Source organism: Vigna angularis, chromosome 10, assembly GCF_016808095.1.
Source record: "Vigna angularis cultivar LongXiaoDou No.4 chromosome 10, ASM1680809v1, whole genome shotgun sequence".
In the NCBI taxonomy this organism is placed as follows: domain Eukaryota; kingdom Viridiplantae; phylum Streptophyta; class Magnoliopsida; order Fabales; family Fabaceae; genus Vigna; species Vigna angularis.
In genome coordinates, this window is record NC_068979.1 from 9,108,060 (window position 1) to 9,128,011 (window position 19,952).

The following is a 19,952-nucleotide window of genomic DNA, read 5'->3' on the forward strand; positions in this document are numbered from 1 at the left end:
GCCATAGCCGGCCACCGTCACCTCAAACAAAACGCGCCTTGGCCTCTCCGGCTACCCCTCGCACCACCAGAACCACCGTCAGCCAAGACACCACCGTCTCCACTTCTCTCTCTTCGAAAACCAGAGATTCTCAGGGATGGTTTTCCTCCGTCTTCATCTCCGATCCGCTCGTGCTATCATCATCCATCAACATCAACTTCACCATTGCTAAAACCTCCACGACGAACACGACCACTGTCACGATAATGTTCCCCCCCCGTGCCTATACTCGTCCACCTCCTCGGCCACCCACACGGTCACCATCACCTACCAGGACGACCTAAGCGACGCCACTGCCACCACCACACAGCAGACTACTACTTCCAAACCGCCAACCACGAAACAATCAGCCACCCTCTTCCTCCCCATTCGAGGATTTTCTCGAAGGCCTAATGCCCCCCTACAACACCATTTTTCCCTCTCTGCCTCCCCTAATTTTTTAATGTTTACTGATGGGTTTAATGTTGGTTGAATCTTGTCCATTTGGTATTGGAAACGATGAGTGTGTAGTGTGCATATGAGCATGAGTGGGATAGATGATTCTGTGACAATGGTGCATGGGCTGGCGAGACAGGGGTGCATGGAGCTTATGCAGTAAGCATACATGATGAATTTGAACATACAGGTGAACAAAAGACCTACCTGCTGCTATGGCTGCTGCTACTGCTAGCTGTGTATCCGGTGACCTCCTCTTGCCGGTGCCAGTGCCGATGATGATTCTGGGTGATGATCCCAGATGATGGTTTCTCGTGTGCACCCTTTTTCCTTTTTTTCTCTCTCTGATCCAACAAAATTCTGCTCCCCAAAATCTTGGCAAAATCCCCTTCTAACTACCTGGTCCCCCTTTTTCCAAAAATCTTGGAAAAATTCTCCTTAACCACCTTGTCCCCTCCCCTCAGACACGCCTTCCATACACGCCCTTTTCCACGTTTTCTATTTTTTTTTTCAATTTTATTTTATTTTTTTTTTATTTTCAGTTTTAATTTTATTTTTCAATTTTTTAATTATTTTGATTAATTAACTCTATTAAAACAAATTGCGGATAAGAAAAAAAAAAGAAATTGAATTAAAAGCAAAAATCTGAATACATAAAAATAGAATAAAACAAGAAGGTGAAATAAAGAAAAATAATAAAAAAACCAATAAAAACACATTTTTTACAACCCAGACAAAATTGAGTGTTGAAAGCTGCCCCTCTTTACTTAGATATTACTAAATAATATGAAAATTTAATCTTTTCGTATTATTTAAGTAAAGCTAAGTAAAGATAAAGACACTAATTTTGTCCGGGTTTCAATCATGAAAGAAAACGAACAAAATAATTCAAGTCACGATGCCAAATGACCAATGTCAATTAAAGTATCAGTAACAAAAAACTAAAACCTGGATTTGACCATTGCCTCGCAGAGGGCCAAACTCACAGAACAAAAATTTAAATCCGACCATTGCCATGCAGAGGGCCGATAACAGAAAACTAACACCTGGATTTGACCATTGCCTCGCAGAGGGCCAAACTCACAGAACAGAAATCTAAATCCGACCATTGCCATGCAGAGGGTCGATAACAGAAAATTAAAACCTGGATTTGACCATTGCCTCGCAGAGGGCCAAACTCACAGAACAGAAATTTAAATCCGACCATTGCCATGCAGAGGGTCGATAACAGAAAATTAAAACCTGGATTTGACCATTGCCTCGCAGAGGGCCAAACTCACAGAACAGAAATTTAAATCCGACCATTGCCATGCAGAGGGTCGATAACAGAAAATTAAAACCTGGACTTGACCATTGCCTCGCAGAGGGCCAAACTCACAGAACAGAAATTTAAACCCGACCATTGCCATGCAGAGGGTCGATAACAGAAAATTAAAACCTGGATTTGACCAGTGCCTCGCAGAGGGCCAAACTCACAAAACAAAAATTTAAATCCGACCATTGCCATGCAGAGGGTCGATAACAAAAAATTAAAACCTGGATTTGACCATTGCCTCGCAGAGGGCCAAACTCACAGAACAGAAATTTAAATCCGACCATTGCCATGCAGAGGGTCGATAACAGAAAATTAAAACCTGGATTTGACCATTGCCTCGCAGAGGGCCAAACTCACAGAACAGAAATTTAAATCTGACCATTGCCATGCAGAGGGTCGATAACAGAAAACTAAAACCATGATTTGTAACTTTGAAAAGTTGATAAATGCCAAGTAAAACATGAAGATTTTGCAAACAATTCTCCTCGCTTCCTCTAAGATGATGTTATCTCATGATGATGCATGGATGCATGGACACATGAGACCTTCATTTTGGTCTTTTCTTTTACTCTCGCTTTTCATCATTTTTTTTTTTATTATTTTTTATTTATTTATTTATTTATTTTTTTAAAATTCCATGCTTGGAATCCATTGTTAATATTGTCATCAAACACAATGTATGTTCAAAACGCATTCCTTAAAACAACGTTGATTGGTATAGAACCCTTTAATGAGCAGGAAGAAAGTGTAACCCTGAGTTAAAATTCTTTTTATCGCTTTTTGCAATCCAAATTAACTTGAACCCTGTATGATGTGGAAGAATGGCTATGAAAAACAAATGAATAATGATTTTCTGTGAGCAAAAATTAACGTATGTGTGCCCCTCATTTGGGGAAAAGTGATATTAACATATTGTGCTCCCATACTGCCCCAATTTTGCACAATGGAAAAGTGAAAAGATTTGAGTATAAAGGATTCCCCCCAAATTGGATGATCTTCGATTGACAGGGAGACCTCTTTTTTTTTTTTTTTTTTTTTTTTTTTTGAAAATAACACTGAATTGTGTCGTTCACCACATCATTTTGTTTCAAAGTTAAATTCGTGAGAAAGATTAGGATCAACAGTCTTCAGTCAGCGTGGACTTTTATGGGCTTGTACCGTGGTTAAAGGTCAAAGGGTTTTGAAAGAAAGGATAATGAAGGCCCAAATAATTGTTTGACGGTTAAAGTCTTTAGACAAGAATCATTTGCAAGGTGTCCCGTCAACTGTCTTTAGGGATTTGAACTTCAGGCATATTTATTGTTGTTTTTTCTTTCTTTCCCTTTTGGATCATTCTTATCGTTGCCCCTGTTGTGATCCTTTATGATACTTTCCTTTTCATTCATTTTTTCTCATCTTTGGATGCTTATGATGTACCCTTTTAAATTGACGTCGACCTGTTAATGATTCTTGTCTAGGGTGATGAAAACAATTATGCATTTTGGCTCAAAAGGGGTGCAATTGGATGAACTGTTTTTTGACGATTGGATAACGAAAAACGGCCACACGTCACTCCGAATCTTGTTTGTCTGACTTTCTCTTGAATTTAACCCTGAAACTAAACTATGTAGTGCTTGACACATCAACTTCATTTTTCCTTTTTTTTTTTGTTTTTTTTTAATATCTCCCTAATCAACGGATTATCGGTGATATGTAACATGATGAAAACTGCCCCAATATTAGGCATATGGCGAAATCCTTCGTCTTGTGGGAAACGAAAAAATTAGGGTTCAAGTAATGTGAATGCAGATGCTTTATCAAGAAAAGAACACCGGTTACACCCAAAACCTTGAATCAGGAAAAGGCTCACCAACGATATTTTTTCAAAACTCCTTTTTCGAAAATACTATGTCCTTGACAACTTTATTAACAACAAACTCAACATGTGACCTTCTTTTTTTCGTTTTCCTTTTTCGACATCCTCCAGGACCAAGCTCACCAACCTGATATACCTGTGATGCTTTTATCAACAAGCGCTTATTTATTTTCATTTTCATTTTCCTTTGACTACTTAACAGCTCAGCGTGACATGCAATATTTCAGATGGAATGCAAACAACCAAAATATGAATGAACTACGCGAACTTCATTTATTAAAAAAAACACAGAGTACAATAATCTTTAACGATAATATCAACATCCCCTTAATAGCAACCACTATCACGGAATCATCATGCGTAAAACTTTTTTACTGCATCAGAATTAACTGGCAATGGTAACTCCTCTCCGTCCATTCTTGTGAGAATTAGTGCCCCACCAGAAAATGCTTTCTTCACTACAAATGGCCCTTCATAATTTGGAGTCCATTTGCCTCTATGATCCTTTTGTATGGGTAGAATCTTCTTCAACACCAGCTCACCTTCATGAAATTCTCTTGGGTGTACCTTTTTGTCAAATGCCTTCTTCATTCTTCTTTGGTACAATTTTCCATGACATACTACTGTTAATCTTTTTTCGTCGATGAGATTGAGCTGGTCGAAACGAGCTTGAACCCATTCCGCCTCTTCTAATTGGGTTTCCATTAAAACTCGTAAGGACGGAATTTCCACTTCAAACGGAAGTACTGCCTCCATTCCATATACAAGCGAGAAAGGCGTTGCCCCAGTCGATGTTCGTACCGAAGTGCGATAACCATGTAAAGCAAAAGGAAGCATTTCATGCCAATCCTTATATGTGATCACCATCTTCTGCACAATCTTCTTGATATTTTTGTTAGCAGCCTCCACTGCCCCATTCATCTTTGGGCGATAAGGAGAAGAATTAAGATGATGAATTTTGAACTCCTCACATAACTCCGTCATCATCTGGTTATTCAAGTTAGTGGCATTATCGGTGATGATCCTGTTAGGGAGCCCGTATCTGCAAATCAACTCCTTTTTAATGAACTTGGTCACCACCTTTCTAGTCACATTAGCATAAGAAGCAGCCTCAACCCACTTGGTGAAGTAGTCGATTGCGACTAATATGAAACGGTGTCCATTTGACGCCTTTGGCTCTATAGCTCCGATGACATCTATTCCCCACATCGAAAAGGGCCACGGTGCAGACAACACGTTCAAGGTCGTGGGTGGCATATTGATATTATTTGCGTACACCTGGCATTTCTCACACTTTCTCACATGTGTACAGCAATCATTTTCCATAGTCAACCAAAAATACCCTGCTCTCAGTATCTTCCTAGCCATTGAATGCCCATTCATGTGCGTGCCAAATGTACCCTCGTGCACTTCTTTTAGTATCAGTTCGGCTTCTTTTGCATCTACACATCTAAGGAGAACCATGTCATGATTCCTCTTATATAAAATATCCCCACTCAAAATGAAGCTGCCAACCAACCTCCTTAGCGCCCTTTTATCGTTTTCGGATGCCTTCTCTGGATATTCTCGAGTCTTAAGATAATGCTTGATATCAAAGTACCAAGGTTTACCATCTACCTCCTCCTCGATGAAATGACAATACGCTGGCTCCGCATGACTCTTCATTTCAATCATTGGCAATTCTGCATCCTGATCAACTTCAAACATCAATGACAAAGTAGCCAACGCGTCTGCTAATTGATTATCTTCTCGCGGTATATGATTAAAAGTGATAGAATCGAAATACTCAATTAATCCCCTGATGTAAGCTTGGTATGGAATTAATTTTGTATCCCTAGTCTCCCATTCTCCCTTCAATTGATGGATGACCAAAGCTGAATCTCCATATACATCCAGAATTTTTGCTTTAGACTCTATTGCTGCTCGGATACCCAAAGCACAGGCTTCATATTCTGCGATATTATTCGTGCAATTAAAACACAACCTTGCCGTCATTGGAATGTATTGATTCTTAGGAGAGATAAGCACTGCCCCTATTCCATGCCCCATTACATTCGAGGCCCCATCGAATAATACCGTCCAAGCTTTTTCATTTTTGTCCTCTTTGTTCTCAGCAAATAAAGCCATGATATCTTCATCAGGAAATTCAGGTTGCATTGGCTGATAATCATTAATGGGCTGATGGGCTAAATATTCCGCTAAAGCGCTACCCTTGATAGATTTCTGAGTAACATATACAATGTCGTACTCCGATAGTAGCATCTGCCATCGAGCTATCCTTCTAGTGAGAGCGGGCTTCTCGAAAATATACTTGATAGGATCCATTTTAGATATCAACCAAGTAGAGTGACTCAACATGTATTGCCTTAAACGATGAGCAGCCCATGCCAGTGCACAACAAGTTCGCTCTAACGACGAATATCGTTGTTCGCAATCTGTGAATCTCTTGCTCAAGTAATATATAGCATGCTTTCTTTTTCCGTCTTCATCATGCTGACCCAATACACAACCCATTGAATTGTCCAATACGGTCAAATACAAAATGAGCGGTCTTCCTGGCATAGGTGGACGCAATACAGGAGGGTCTTGCAGGTATTGTTTGACCTTTTCAAAAGCAACTTGACAATCTTCATTCCAGACTACGGCCTGATTTTTCCGTAGTAACTTGAACATTGGTTCACAAGTAGCAGTTAATTGGGAGATGAACCTAGCAATGTAGTTCAATCTTCCCAAAAAACCTCGAACCTCCTTTTCTGTTCTGGGCGCAGGCATTTCCGTTATCGCTCTTACTTTGTCAGGATCAACTTCTATCCCTCTTTGGCTGACAATAAAGCCCAACAATTTTCCAGACTTTACTCCAAACGTGCATTTGGTAGGATTTAACCTGAGTTTGTACTTTCTCAGTCTCTCAAATAATTTCCTTAGATTGAAAATATGCTCCTCTTCTGATTCCGACTTTGCAATCATGTCATCCACATAAACTTCAATTTCCTTATGCATCATATCATGAAAAAGTGTCACCATTGCCCTTTGGTATGTTGCTCCAGCATTTTTGAGTCCGAAAGACATCACCTTATAACAGAATGTTCCCCATAACGTGATAAAGGTCGTTTTCTCCATATCTTCCGGTGCCATTTTAATTTGATTATATCCTGAGAATCCGTCCATGAACGAAAACAACGAAAATTTGGCCGTATTATCAACCAGAGTATCGATGTGTGGTAACGGGAAATTATCTTTCGGACTTGCACGATTCAAATCACGATAGTCAACACACATTCGAACCTTCCCATCCTTCTTAGGCACTGGTACAACATTCGCTACCCATTGTGGGTATCTTGCCACAGCCAAAAATCCTGCGTCAAATTGCTTTTGGACTTCTTCTTTAATTTTTAGGGACATTTCCGGCTTCATTCTTCTCAGTTTTTGCTTAACTGGAGGGCATTCCGGCTTGAGTGCGAGCTTATGCTGCACAATATTGGTATCTAGACCCGGCATGTCATTGTAAGACCACGCGAACACATCTTTAAACTCCTTCAACAGGACACGCAATCTTTCCCTCACTTCCGTTTGCATACTAGTACCGATTTTCACCTCCTTTATCTCATCCTTCTCTCCCAAGTTGAGTATTTCAATCTCCTCCTGATGGGGTTTTATCTCCTTAGATTCTTGTTCCACTGATCTCAACAATTCCGGAGAGGGTTCCACATTATCTTCGAAATCATCTTCCGTATTATTGATAGGGTGCTCAAAATTAGGAACATTGACATCGTTATTTTCAAAACAATCATTGTCACATCTGCATCATTTAAATTTATGAAAAAGTATAAATAAATAAGATAAACAAAGAAAAATGCCAAATGATGATGAAATGCAACTTTATTGTCACGCTGAGTGAAAAGAAAAAAGTCTATCCGCAAAACTTTAGTTCTAAAGCCCCAATCGAAACTATAAGCTTAATTAAAACTATTACATTTTGTTCACATTAAGCATCACAGGTAAATCAAGTGTTTCCCAATTGTTGAGTTGAGTATCAAGGGAGCAAGCCCACACAAAGCTCAAACTTTGAGGCCCTTCTTCATCCTCCACAGCTGCTATCTGGTCAGCATTGATCCACCCAACACTGCGGAAGCTTTCCTTGATGTCAACAATGTGAATTTTGCTCTCTCTGGGCCCTCGTCTTTCTACACGGGCCAGACTGCGCTCTTTTCTTTCTTCAATCATCCTTTTCCGGTCTTCCTTGGTAGGTTTGTACCCTAAGCCATATCTGTTCTTGTTTTCAACGATTTCAAGAGGGAATGCTCGCCCTTGCCGATATTTGCCCAAACCTTCCCCATATACATAGCCCTCTTTTATCATAATCTTGGCCATCATAATAGAAGCACATGATAGACGAGGATTTACTGAAAACGGTTCCACACAAGCATTTCCCACAATCTCCAACGATTGGAAGGCTGTCTCGAGAGCTTCTTCAGCTGCCTCAATGTAGCGTGTGGATGATGGCCCACTCACAAGAAGATCCTCTTCTCCTGATGTTGGAACAATCGGTACCGTTATAGAGTCGCGCAGCGGAATAAAATGCTTAGAAAGCGTGTTACGGTCACAAATCAAGTTTAATGGTCCGTTTTAGAAAAACAATTTTCTTAGAGAAAATTTATCAAACAGTTGATGTACGTACAATAAAATGAGTGTAGGGAATAAGAAGATCAACACATAATTTTTATCCTGGTTCGAATCAAAAGATTCTACGTCCAGTCGTTAATCACTATAAATAGTGATTAACCTTTTTCACTAAAAATGGTTTCACAGATTACAACAAATAGTGAATAAAGCAGATAAATAAACCTTCCTTCGACGAACGAACCGGAAGAAGAACACTCTGCCAACTCGAAGAGAACCGCTCCGACTATCGACAAACGAAACGCGAGCTTCTCCTATTCACGAGACCAGGCAAAGCACCTTGCTAACTCGAAGAGAGCTTGCTCCGACTATCGACACACGACACACGAGCCTCTCCTGTTCACGAGACCAAGCAAGGGAACTTGAACTATAGCTTCTGAGAACTTCCTCTGACAAACAGTATTCTGCAAGAGCTTCTGTTCAACAACATTTTATTCTGATTTCTCCAAATCAAAATATATAGCCAAGTACACTGAATGCCAAAGGTCAGCTCCCAACTGCCATGAATAATCGATTATTGTAAGTGATAATCGATTATTCAAGTCCGTTACAGGGTTTTCAAAATGTGATAATCGATTATATGAAGAGATAATCGATTATTCCTGTATGACTTTGTGATAATCGATTATTGCCATTCCATAATCGATTATTGCAGTTAAAAATGCAAGTTTACAAGGTTTACAAGAATTTCCTACTACATTTAATTTCTACAAATTGCTTTTAACTAATTCTAATATCTTCTTCAACTAAAACTTCTTGTAGCATCATCAAAACAAATTTCTTCAAGATTTACCAATACTCCTTATTGGTAACACCTGATACTATCACCAGCTTATCTCCCATCACATACTTCAACTTCTGGTGTAGTGTAGAAGGCACAACTCCAGCCGAATGAATCCATGGGCGCCCCAACAGACAACTATAAGCTGGCAGGATATCCATAACCTGGAACGTTATTTGAAAGACACAAGGGCCAACTTGCATTGGTAAATCCACCTCTCCCATCACCTCTCGTTTGCTACCATCAAACGCCCTCACAATCATTGAACTCGGTCTCATATGCATTCCTTCGCAAGGTAGCTTTTCCAAGGTTGCTTTCGGCATAACATTCAAAGAGGACCCATTGTCCACTAAAACACGCGCAATAACATGATCCAGGCATTTCACCGAGACGTGAAGAGCCTTGTTATGCCCTCTTCCCTCAGCTGGTATCTCTTCATCCGTAAATGTGAGATAATTATTAGCAACAATATTGCCAACAATACCCTCGAATTTATTCAACGAAATACCTTGCTCCACGTGAGCCTCACTGAGTATCTTCATTAGCAACTTTCTGTGTGATGCCGAATGCATGAGCAAGTCTAACAAGGATATACGAGCAGACATATGGTTTAACTGTTCCACCACCTTATACTCACTTTGTTGTATGAATTTTAAAAATTCACAAGCCTCCTCTTCAGAAACTTCTCTCCTCTCTTCCTTGTCGGGGATCTCCTCTGTCTGTGCACCCTTCCCCTTTAAGAATTCTTTTGCCTTCGCGGCCATCGTTGCTTCCTTATCATTAACCCTTTCTCGTGCCAACTCTGGTGATGTGAAAATTCGACCACTCCTAGTCATTCCCCCTATCCCTGATATGTTTTTGACGACAGGGTTAACGCTTTGCGTTTCGCCTGACGCATGCGTCCCATACCTCCATGGGACGGCTTTTTCGTTCTTGTAAGGAAAAGGGGCTGGTACATGGATAACCACAGGCGACCTTCCTTGAGTTGGTGGGATAGAGGTAGTCTTAGTGAAATGAATCACCAATGGTTTTGGTAAAATCATGTCGGATTCATCACCAGTTTGTGCAAATACATCTCCCTCCTCATTCTTGTAGCATACCTGCATCAGGCCATGATCTAGCAGGTCTTGCATAATTTCTTCAAACTCAACACACTCCTCAATAGAGTGCTCAGCCTCTGGGTGGAGCGCGCATGCCATACTCTCATCATAATCACCCTTCAAGATACCCACTTTCAGCAACGCCTCCAAAATAAACCTCCTAGAGCTCCTGACTTCTTTCACATTTCTCACCAGCTCATGTTCTTTCACTTCGACAGCATTCGTCGAAGCACTTCCATGCCCAGATAAAGGATTAGCCTCGACATTAGGCTTATCCTCTTGGAACTTTAACCACCCAGAATCAATTAGAGTCTGCACTTTATGCTTGAAAGCCAGACACCTCTCAGTGGAATGACCAGCAGCCCCTCCATGATAACTACACTTTGCATCTGCATCATAACCTCTTGGGTACGGAGGCTGCAAAGGCTTCAGGGGACAAACGACAACTAGCCCTTGTTTGATAAGATGAGGCAATAATTCTGTATAAGTTGTAGGAATTGGGGTAAAGTTAACATAATTTCTTTCTTGGTTCCTTCTTGGATAAGTATTTGGACCCACATTCATATTGGAACCTACGTTTGCCCCTCCCCTCCAATCATTCGTCGGAATGTATTGTGGTTGATAGTACCCTGGTTGTTGTTGAGGCCTAATTTGATGACCAAATGACGCGTTAGCTGCATGTGGATGTTGATCCCAGTATGGTCGATAGTTATGAGTGGGAGCCTGACCTCTCCACACGGGGGTTGCAGATGTTGCATGCACATCTCCCTCTTTTCTTTTCCCTGAGTTGAAATTGGGTTTTTTGGAATTTGCAACCACCGACGAGCCATATGCAATCTTCCCATTTTTCAACCCGATCTCTATCCGCTCACCTATCACGATGATATCGGCAAAATTTGAAGATACATTTCCCACCATATGTTCATAAAATGGTGGTTGGAGCGTATTTACAAACATTGCCACCATTTCTCTATCATACAAAGGTGGCTCAACTTGTGCAGCCAATTCCCTCCACCGCTGAGCATACTCCTTAAAACTTTTGTTGTCTTTCTTCGACATGTTTTGCAGCTGTAAACGATCTGGCGCAACATGTGTATTGTATATATACTGCTTCACAAAAGCATCAGCCAAGTCCGCCCAACAACGAATTCGAGTCGGCTCCAAATGGGTATACCAGTTTAACGCCACTCCAGCCAAACTATCTTGAAAAACATGGATGAGCAGCTGCTCGTCATAAGCATATGCAGCCATCTTTCTGCAAAACATGGTTAGATGGCTCTTTGGGCATGTATTTCCCTTATACTTCTCAAAATCTGGCGCTTTGAACTTATGTGGTATTTTGACGCCAGGAACCAAGCTCAATCTAGAAACATCCCCAAATCCATAACTTTCATACCCCTCAACAGCCCTCAATCTTGCCTCTAGGCTCTCCAGTTTATCCTTTGCCCCATCAACATTACTAGTTACCCCCTGAAACAAAGTATATGGCGCAGCCCTTGTAGAAAAGCCCTCTCCGGTAATCACAGGTGGCACCGGGGTTACTCGTATTCCATCAGTCATGCTTGCATGCATCCCTTCATTTACCATAGGTGCAGACATTACAACAGGCCCTTGAGTACTGATTAGCGGTACGTTAGCAGTGGTAGGGAAAGAGAATGAAGTCTGCTCCCCCTCTGTGTATTCTCCCACAGGTGGGGTGTAACCTGGAGGCAATCCATACATTGGGAATGAAACAGATTGGCTCCCAGCATTGAACAACGGAGGGTAATATTGAGCACTTCCCTCAACTTGCGCAGGGGTCACCCCTCCCGTAGTCTTCAGGGCTTCGAGAGCCGCCAAAATCTAAGCCATCTGATCCTTTAACTGGCTGACATCAGCCTTAATAGATTCGTGTGACTGCTCCCAATCTTCCATGACCTTTGAGTTAGCTCTGGTCCTGTACGGATGTCTTGGAAAACTTGTCGTTGTTCTCTCACTTGTACTGCTGATTATTTTTATTAAATTAAATTAGATAAGGATGAAAAATGCAAAAAGAAAACATGATGCATGCTAGTGATAAATGGAAATCACAGGATAATAATGACAATACTGATGGAAAATTAACACAAGCCGATACCAAACATCCCCTATCTTTCATTTAAAGAAAATTTGATCCATTACATCGTCTAAGGAACAAAACACACGATTCTGATGTACATCAATCCCGCGCCCGGGCAATGAAAGATTTCATCTCTCCCACCAACCATTTACAATGATTAATAAACAATTCTATTTCCGCTGGTGAGTTACAAAAATGAGTGCTTGCTTCAGCATTCGACACCATCCTGGGGATGTCTTCAATTGCCCTGTTTGCCAAAGCAGCCAACTGAGAGAATCTTTCCTTCCAGTGCTTTACAGCCATTTCTTGCTCGGCGATGTGCTCTTCCATTCGCTTTATCAAGGCCTGATGCCTTTCTTCAAATTCTATCGACCTCCATTGCTCCTCCTGTTCCTCGATATATTCCTCCATTTGTTTTATCAGAGTTCGATGCTCTTCCTCTGCTTCTGTTAGCTTCCAACGCTCCCTATTCATATCCGCCTCAAACGACATGGCCATCTCTTTCATCTCATGCCCCGCTTTTTCTATCTGAATCTGCGCTTCTCTTAATCTCTTCAGGGCTTCTCGTTTATCTCTTTTGGCTTCTTCGTAGAGGTGCTTCCACTCCTTTCCCTCTTCTAAAGCCACCTTCTTCTCATTTACTGTAACACCCCGAAATTTGGTGTTACGTCGACTAATTTTTTTCGTAAAACACGTAAGTAAAAATTCAAATTTTAATATTCAACGTCAACGGAAAAATAGTACGTTATTTATTACAAACCGATTATTCCGAAAATAAAATGTTCAAATAGTCAGGATCGAATAAAATATTAAAATACATTCCCAAGTCATCTATCCCATCTCTCTTTCATCCTTTATGCATGTTCAGAAGCATCAGCCATCACATCTGTAATAACATCTGCTCCCGTATAACATCACACATTATACGATCATCGCATTCACATGCACAAACAAGCAAGGGTGAGCTAACAAAAATACAATTCTTATACATCATAAACATACTCATAATAACATGCTATCATCCACACCTTAACCAGATCAAACTATATACCCAAGTACGAATTATGCTCTAACCGTATGCATATACCAATATGTATCAAAATATCAATTTAAAATGCATACACCACTATTACAGATCAATCAAAATACATACACCAATATGTACTAGCGTCACTCCCATCACTCTTTTCAGAGCTTCCCCGGGCCGTTACACATTACCCTAATGTGTAGTGCTGCTTCCCATCACTCTATAGGGAGATTCCCTGAGCAAGTACACAAGTCACCCTCCATCACTCTAATCAAGAGCTTCCCCGGACAAGTGCAAGTATACCCCTCATCACTCGCCTAAAGAGATTCCCCGGGCCCGCAAGCACAACGCCAATTTAATTATCTCGAGCTTCACCGGACTAGTACCCCACGTCACCCCCATCACTCTTACATAAATGTAAGAGATTCCCCGAGCGGTTACACATTACCCCAATGTGTAGTGCTGCTTCCCATCACTCTATAGGGAGATTCCCCGGGCAAGTACACAATGTCACCCTCCATCACTCTGAACAAGAGCTTCCCCGGACAAGTGCAAGTATACCCCCCATCACTCACCTAAAGAGATTCCCCGGGACAACACGCACAACGCTTACTATCCACCACTCGTTTAATAACATCATCTGACCAAAATACCCATATACAATAATCCTTACAATACCAATCCAACCATACCATAACGCCCATATCATATCATCATCACATATTCGCCAACCATGAACTTAACATATATTCAATATATTCAAGGTTTAATCATTCACTAAGTCCCTATTTTCGCATGGAATCTCAATTTCGTCCCTTTCTTTCTGAAAATATCAATTGGGTCCCAATTTTATGAAAATTGCAACAAATCGATCCTTTCCGTTAATTTGGCCAAACGGCGTTAAAAAAATTGATGAGTGAATGCTGAGATGACGAACGAGCGCTCGTCCAGCAGCGAACGAGCGCTCGTCCAGCAGCGAACGAGCGCTCGTCCAGCAGCGAACGAGCGCTCGTCCAGCAGCGAACGAGCGCTCGTCCAGCAGCGAACGAGCGCTCGTCCAGCAGCGAACGAGCGCTCGTCCAGCAGCGAACGAGCGCTCGTCCAGCAGCGAACGAGCGCTCGTCCAGCAGCGAACGAACGCTCGTCCACCAGAGAACGGACGCTCGTCGACCTCTTACTGTTGGACAACCGTTCGTTCCACACTAGACGACCGTTCGTTCGGTGGTCGACGAGCGTTCGTTCGCTGCTGGACGAGCGCTCGTTCGTTGCTAGACGAGCGCTCGTTCGCTGTTGGACGAGCGCTCGTTCGCTGCTGGACGAGCGCTCGTTCGTCATCTCAGCATTCACTCATCAATTTTTTTAACGCCGTTTGACACTATTTAACGGCAAGGATCGATTTGTTGCAATTTTCATAAAATTGGGACCCAATTGATATTTTTAGAAAGAAAGGGACGAAATTGAGATTCCATGCGAAAATAGGGACTTAGTGAATGATTAAACCTATATTCAAATGCATAAGTGAGATTATCACAATACCATATCATTAATAACCTCAATTCTTCATTTAACATGAAACTCATAATCAAATCATATACAACCATGATTTCAACAGTACTTAACCATCCAAACATCATTCTCATATCAATATGCAATGTCAAACCGATCACACAACATTTCCATATCAAATAGATATATCTAACAACTCAAAACAATGTACACATAACACATTTTCTTTATATCCTTTTAATACCCATATTTAGGTAACTCAAACAGCTTTGAAACCATCACCAACAGTTCCGGAAGGGTCAAAAACCCCCAAAACGACCTAGAGAACATCCAAAACGGACATCTGGAACCCCCAAAACTATCGAAAACAAATTCTGCAAGGTGCAGGTGCGAGTTAACTATTTGGACGAACGTCATAAACCATTGGACGGACACCGTTTGGACGAACGCTGTTACTCTTAGTCGGCACTATTGGGACGAGCGTTGTTACTCTTAGTCGAGCACTATTGGGACGAACGCTGTTAATGCTAGCGCTTCATGGACGAACACTGTGAGATCAAACACTAGGCCGAACGCTCAAAACAGAACACCATATTGAATTCAACACTGATTGAACGAGCGCTCCACGATCAAACCTTATGAAGACCGAACACTAATTAAACCATCAACTGACCGAACACTACTAAACCAGCGAATGAACGAACGCTACTAACCAACACCTGAGCGATCGTTACTAAACCATAACTTGAGTGATCGTTATTTAAACCAATGACCGAACGCTATTAATATCATCCCCTAAAACCGAACGCTCTCCAGACAAGGACGAACGCTAAATGCCTAAGCCAAAGCATGATTATGACCGAACGCTACTACCAAGAACGAACGTTAACCAAACCAACATTTGATCGAACTCCACTCAGCACATGGCATGACCGATCGTCCAAATCCGAAATGGACGAACGGTCAGTTTTCGCATCATGCAGAATTCTGCAGAATTCTGCAGAATGGTAGCAGAACCTCCCTTGACCATTTCTAACCACTTTTCTCAACTTCTTAGACTCTTAATTCTCGTTTTAGACTTAATTAAACTTGTCCAAATGATTCTAAGCATTTCTACTACCATTTTTAAGTGATTAAAGTTCACTTTCAGCTCCAAAACACTAACTTCAACAACTTAGGGACCCAAATTTGATTCTACTACTTGGAACATGTTTTAGACCACTTTTATGTTTCTAACAAGTCACAATAGACTTGTCTAGACTCCCCAAACAGTCCAGGAACACTGCAGATCTTATTTACTCAAAATCCCTACCTCACTTCCTCTAAAATAGCCCAAATTGACCATAAAGACACTTGATTTCCTTTCTAACAGCACTACCACCGAATTTTCATGTCAACACAGATCCAACATACACAATTCCAATAATCATCTCATACTTCCATCAATTCATCCAACCAAAAATTCATTAACTAAGCAAAACACACAATTTTCGTATTCCATGAAAAGTGAGTTAAAACTTCCTTGTTTACCACCCTAATTCACACCCAAATCCATCAAAACTTCATTTACGCATATACCAACATGCTAGAACGAATTTCCATCATCCAATTCACATATATTCATCACTTTACACAATTATTTCATCATCCAACTTATGCAGAATTCATAGATTAAATCTAACTTCCCTTACAACTTTACCTTCAAGCTTCTTTCATATTCAGAATTCTCAATCCATCATTTAATTATCTCACCTTATCATATTGATAATAACAAGTCCATAGATTCAAACAGAAAACCAAAGATCAAGGATCAATCTAACATCATCTCCATATGCTTAAAACATTTCATCCAATTCATACAAATTTTCCACAAAGTAAAATACATAGATTAGCTCCCCTTACCTTTTGAAGATCTTAACTTCTTCTTCCAAGAGAGTAACTCCTCCTTTCCTTGGTAGACCAAGCAAGCTCCAACACCTCTGCACACTTAGAGTTTTGTTCTCCTCACACCAAAAAGCTCTCCACTCTCCCCAAATTTCCAAATCTGATTTGGATTTAAAGAAATGGCTCCAAGACAAGCAAGGACCCAAGATATTGTAATTTAGCAATAAAAGACCAACATCTGGCCATCCTAATCCATTTTCCAGCCCCAAAATCCGGAAAGAATGGTTTGTGGGAAGATTCCCCAACCTTGCACGCTCAAAAAAAACGTGTTCCAGGCTGTTATGTTTCCATAACTGACGTAGCTAATCGATTAACACGAGTCCAGAGGCTAAAACACGAAATTTCTCTGTAATAATCGATTAACTACAGCTGTTAATCGATTATTCCAGCAAAGAAAAACTCAAACAGCACATCTGTCACAACTTTGACAGTTCGGTTGAACCCCTTCCCGAAGTCGGAATTAGGCGTATGAGTACCCGAATCGAAGCTCTTTGAGTCTACTTTCCAATGGAAAACGAATCAACCCAAAATACTAATTGTAAAAAAAGTTATACATAAAATAGTAAACCATGTCAAATTTTGACAGCATTCTATTTTACACTACAACTTGAAATTTTTACAACTTGGTAAAATTTTGAGTTTACAAGGGTCTTACATTTACCCTCATGGATAATTCCTTACTCGCGGCAGCTAGATCCTGTTTCACTCGAAATGTGTAATCCCTCTCAGCCTTCTGGCTTTTGACAAGATTTTCATAAGCCCGCGACTTTTCTTCATTATCATTTTTCATATCCACAAGATCATTACGCGCCCTTTGTAATTCGTTTTCCAACCTAGCATTCCTAATTTTCAATTTCTCCATCTCAGTTTTTAGTTGTTGCACCTCTTCACTTTCTGGAGCTTGGGATGGTCCTTCACTAGCTGATTGATCCTTGATTGACTTGAAAGGCAGCTTGACTACTTTCACTCTCTCCAGAATCCAGGTGTGATAACTAACCCTGCTATCCACTACTCCATCCCTCAAGTCCTTCTCTGCTCGAACAACATTTTCCCAGGCGCTTTTAATTTTTCTCAACAGTTCGATGAAATGCCCATCTTCGTAATAAATGAGTAGGGTAGCAAGGTAATCTGATGAAGGTGCCCCTTTCATGGGATGCCCAAATTGTCTTTGCACCAAAAGAGGGTTGTAATTTATACAGTACCGGGCACCTATGAGAGGCACATTAGGAAAACTACCACAATGCTGGATAGCCAGTTTATTTCTGAGCCAAGGAAGGCGCCATTTTATACTTCTTTCGCTCAAGCCAGCAAGGAATCGGGCCCAATCGTTTCCTCCTTTACCTTTAAGCCCTTGGTGTGACAAAGTCTCCGATAGCCTCTTGACATCGACCATCTCCTTAAACACGCGAGTTGTCATCCATGTATACAACGCCGGTAAGCAACAAAGAATCTTCTTACCCTTTCTCTCATGGCAAAAACTCAAGGTCCCATAAACATCCGCAAGAACTGCTGTTACAGGATTTTCTGATCTGGTTTTATTCGCCACGAAGACATCTATCGCAGTGTAATCCACGAATTCTTCTATTTTGGGAAACAAGACAATTCCATATATGGTGAGGGCTAATACATCCATGAAAGTTTCCCAATCCTCTTTATCAGCCAGATGATGTAAATATTGCTCTAGATATCCCTGTGATAACCCATGCACTTGATTCCTCATCATCATCCTGTCTTCAAGCTCCTTGGGATGTAATTTCATAATGGCAGCAATGGTGGGTATAGAGGCATGATGCTCTAAATGTTGATAGGGAGTGGTGCCTTCCAATGGCAAACCCAAGATATGCTCGAACTCCTCTATGGTTGGCGCCAACTGAAAGTCTTGAAATGTGAAACATCGAAACGGAGAATCATAATATTGTGCCAAGGCTGTGATAGCGGGTATTTGTACTTCAACCTCCATTAAATTCAACAAATTTCCATATCTTCTCTGAAAGGTTTCCCTCTTCATAGTTTTAAGCCTCTTGCCCAAGTTTATTAGCCCGGTCAAATTTCCAACATGGGTCCTTAGACTATACTTCTTTCTTAAATCGGAAGAGTTGGTGTGTCGTGTAGCATCGGATCTTGTGTTAACATCCATCTCGTATGAAGTCAAGTAGGTACCTGTGATTTCCTTTAAAATTAACATGTTACTAAATGATGTATGAATATGATGCACGATAAAATGACGAAACAAAGCACATGCATGGTATGAAATGTAATGTCATAAAAAAAATGAACAGCGTGAGGGTTACAGAAGTACATATTCCTCCCATCGTGCCCTACCAAAGGTTCACTGCTTAGAGTTCAAGGTCAAGTATATGCAATCTTACAAGGATGATTCCCTGAACCTAAAGGTCAAAGGTCACTAAAGCTATGGCCCCCTTCATAGCATCTCCACAACAGTCGAGTAATCAACTAGGTGTGGAAACACATATGAAGAGAACAGACTCTAGCTGGAGTTCTCACGATAGCCAAACAGGAAGTACATCCCAGAGTGACACCGCTACACAACTCCTCTAATTCTAAGCTACGCTCAGACCCGGGTATAGGGCCCCACTCATGATATGCTAGAAGTGTGTGTGTGAAGGGAGAAAATTATGCACACCCAAACCCTCACCTGCAAAACAACCGAAAAAATTCCCAGGCAGATATAAACATATTGTTTACCCTAGGGTTCAATATTCAAAAATTATTGCAGTTATTCCAAATAATAGAGAAAAGGGAAAGAAAAACACATAAGCAAAACCACATCGAATTCGCGCATTTAATTAAATGGCTCGACTCTCTAACAGTCCCCAGTGGAGTCGCCATCTGTCGCAACCGGAATCGCGACGGGACGACGATCCAAAAAGAAACGGGTTTTGAAAAGAGATTTTGGAGTCGCCACCATAGTTTATTCTGGAAAACTACGAAAAAACAATAAAATGATAAGACACGTTCCGCGAAAACCAGATTCTGGGTTCGGGAGTCGGTTACGTGTAAGGAAGGTATTAGCACCCTACAACGCCTGCCCATAAGGCAGTACCTTTAACTAAATACGCGAATATAATGTGGTTTTCAAAATGCTTAACTATCCCTTAAAATAAAATTCTAAATAAACAAAATATATTTTTTAGTTTTGTGGGCCCGACAA

At 41.0% G+C, this 19,952-nt stretch overlaps 1 protein-coding gene across 1 annotated transcript; it reads right to left on the minus strand.

Annotated features, from left to right (window-relative positions):
• Nucleotides 1–3,998: 3,998 nt before the first annotated feature.
• Nucleotides 3,999–18,917, minus strand: LOC108346575 (uncharacterized). Its single transcript, XM_052869959.1, has 7 exons — nt 17,442–18,917; nt 17,257–17,312; nt 12,495–12,976; nt 9,140–12,028; nt 7,618–8,173; nt 5,255–7,443; nt 3,999–5,200 (listed from the first exon to the last, which is right to left on the minus strand). The coding sequence occupies exons 1-7, from the start codon at nt 18,915–18,917 to the stop codon at nt 3,999–4,001; spliced, it is 8,850 nt and encodes a 2,949-aa protein (XP_052725919.1).
• Nucleotides 18,918–19,952: the final 1,035 nt, after the last annotated feature.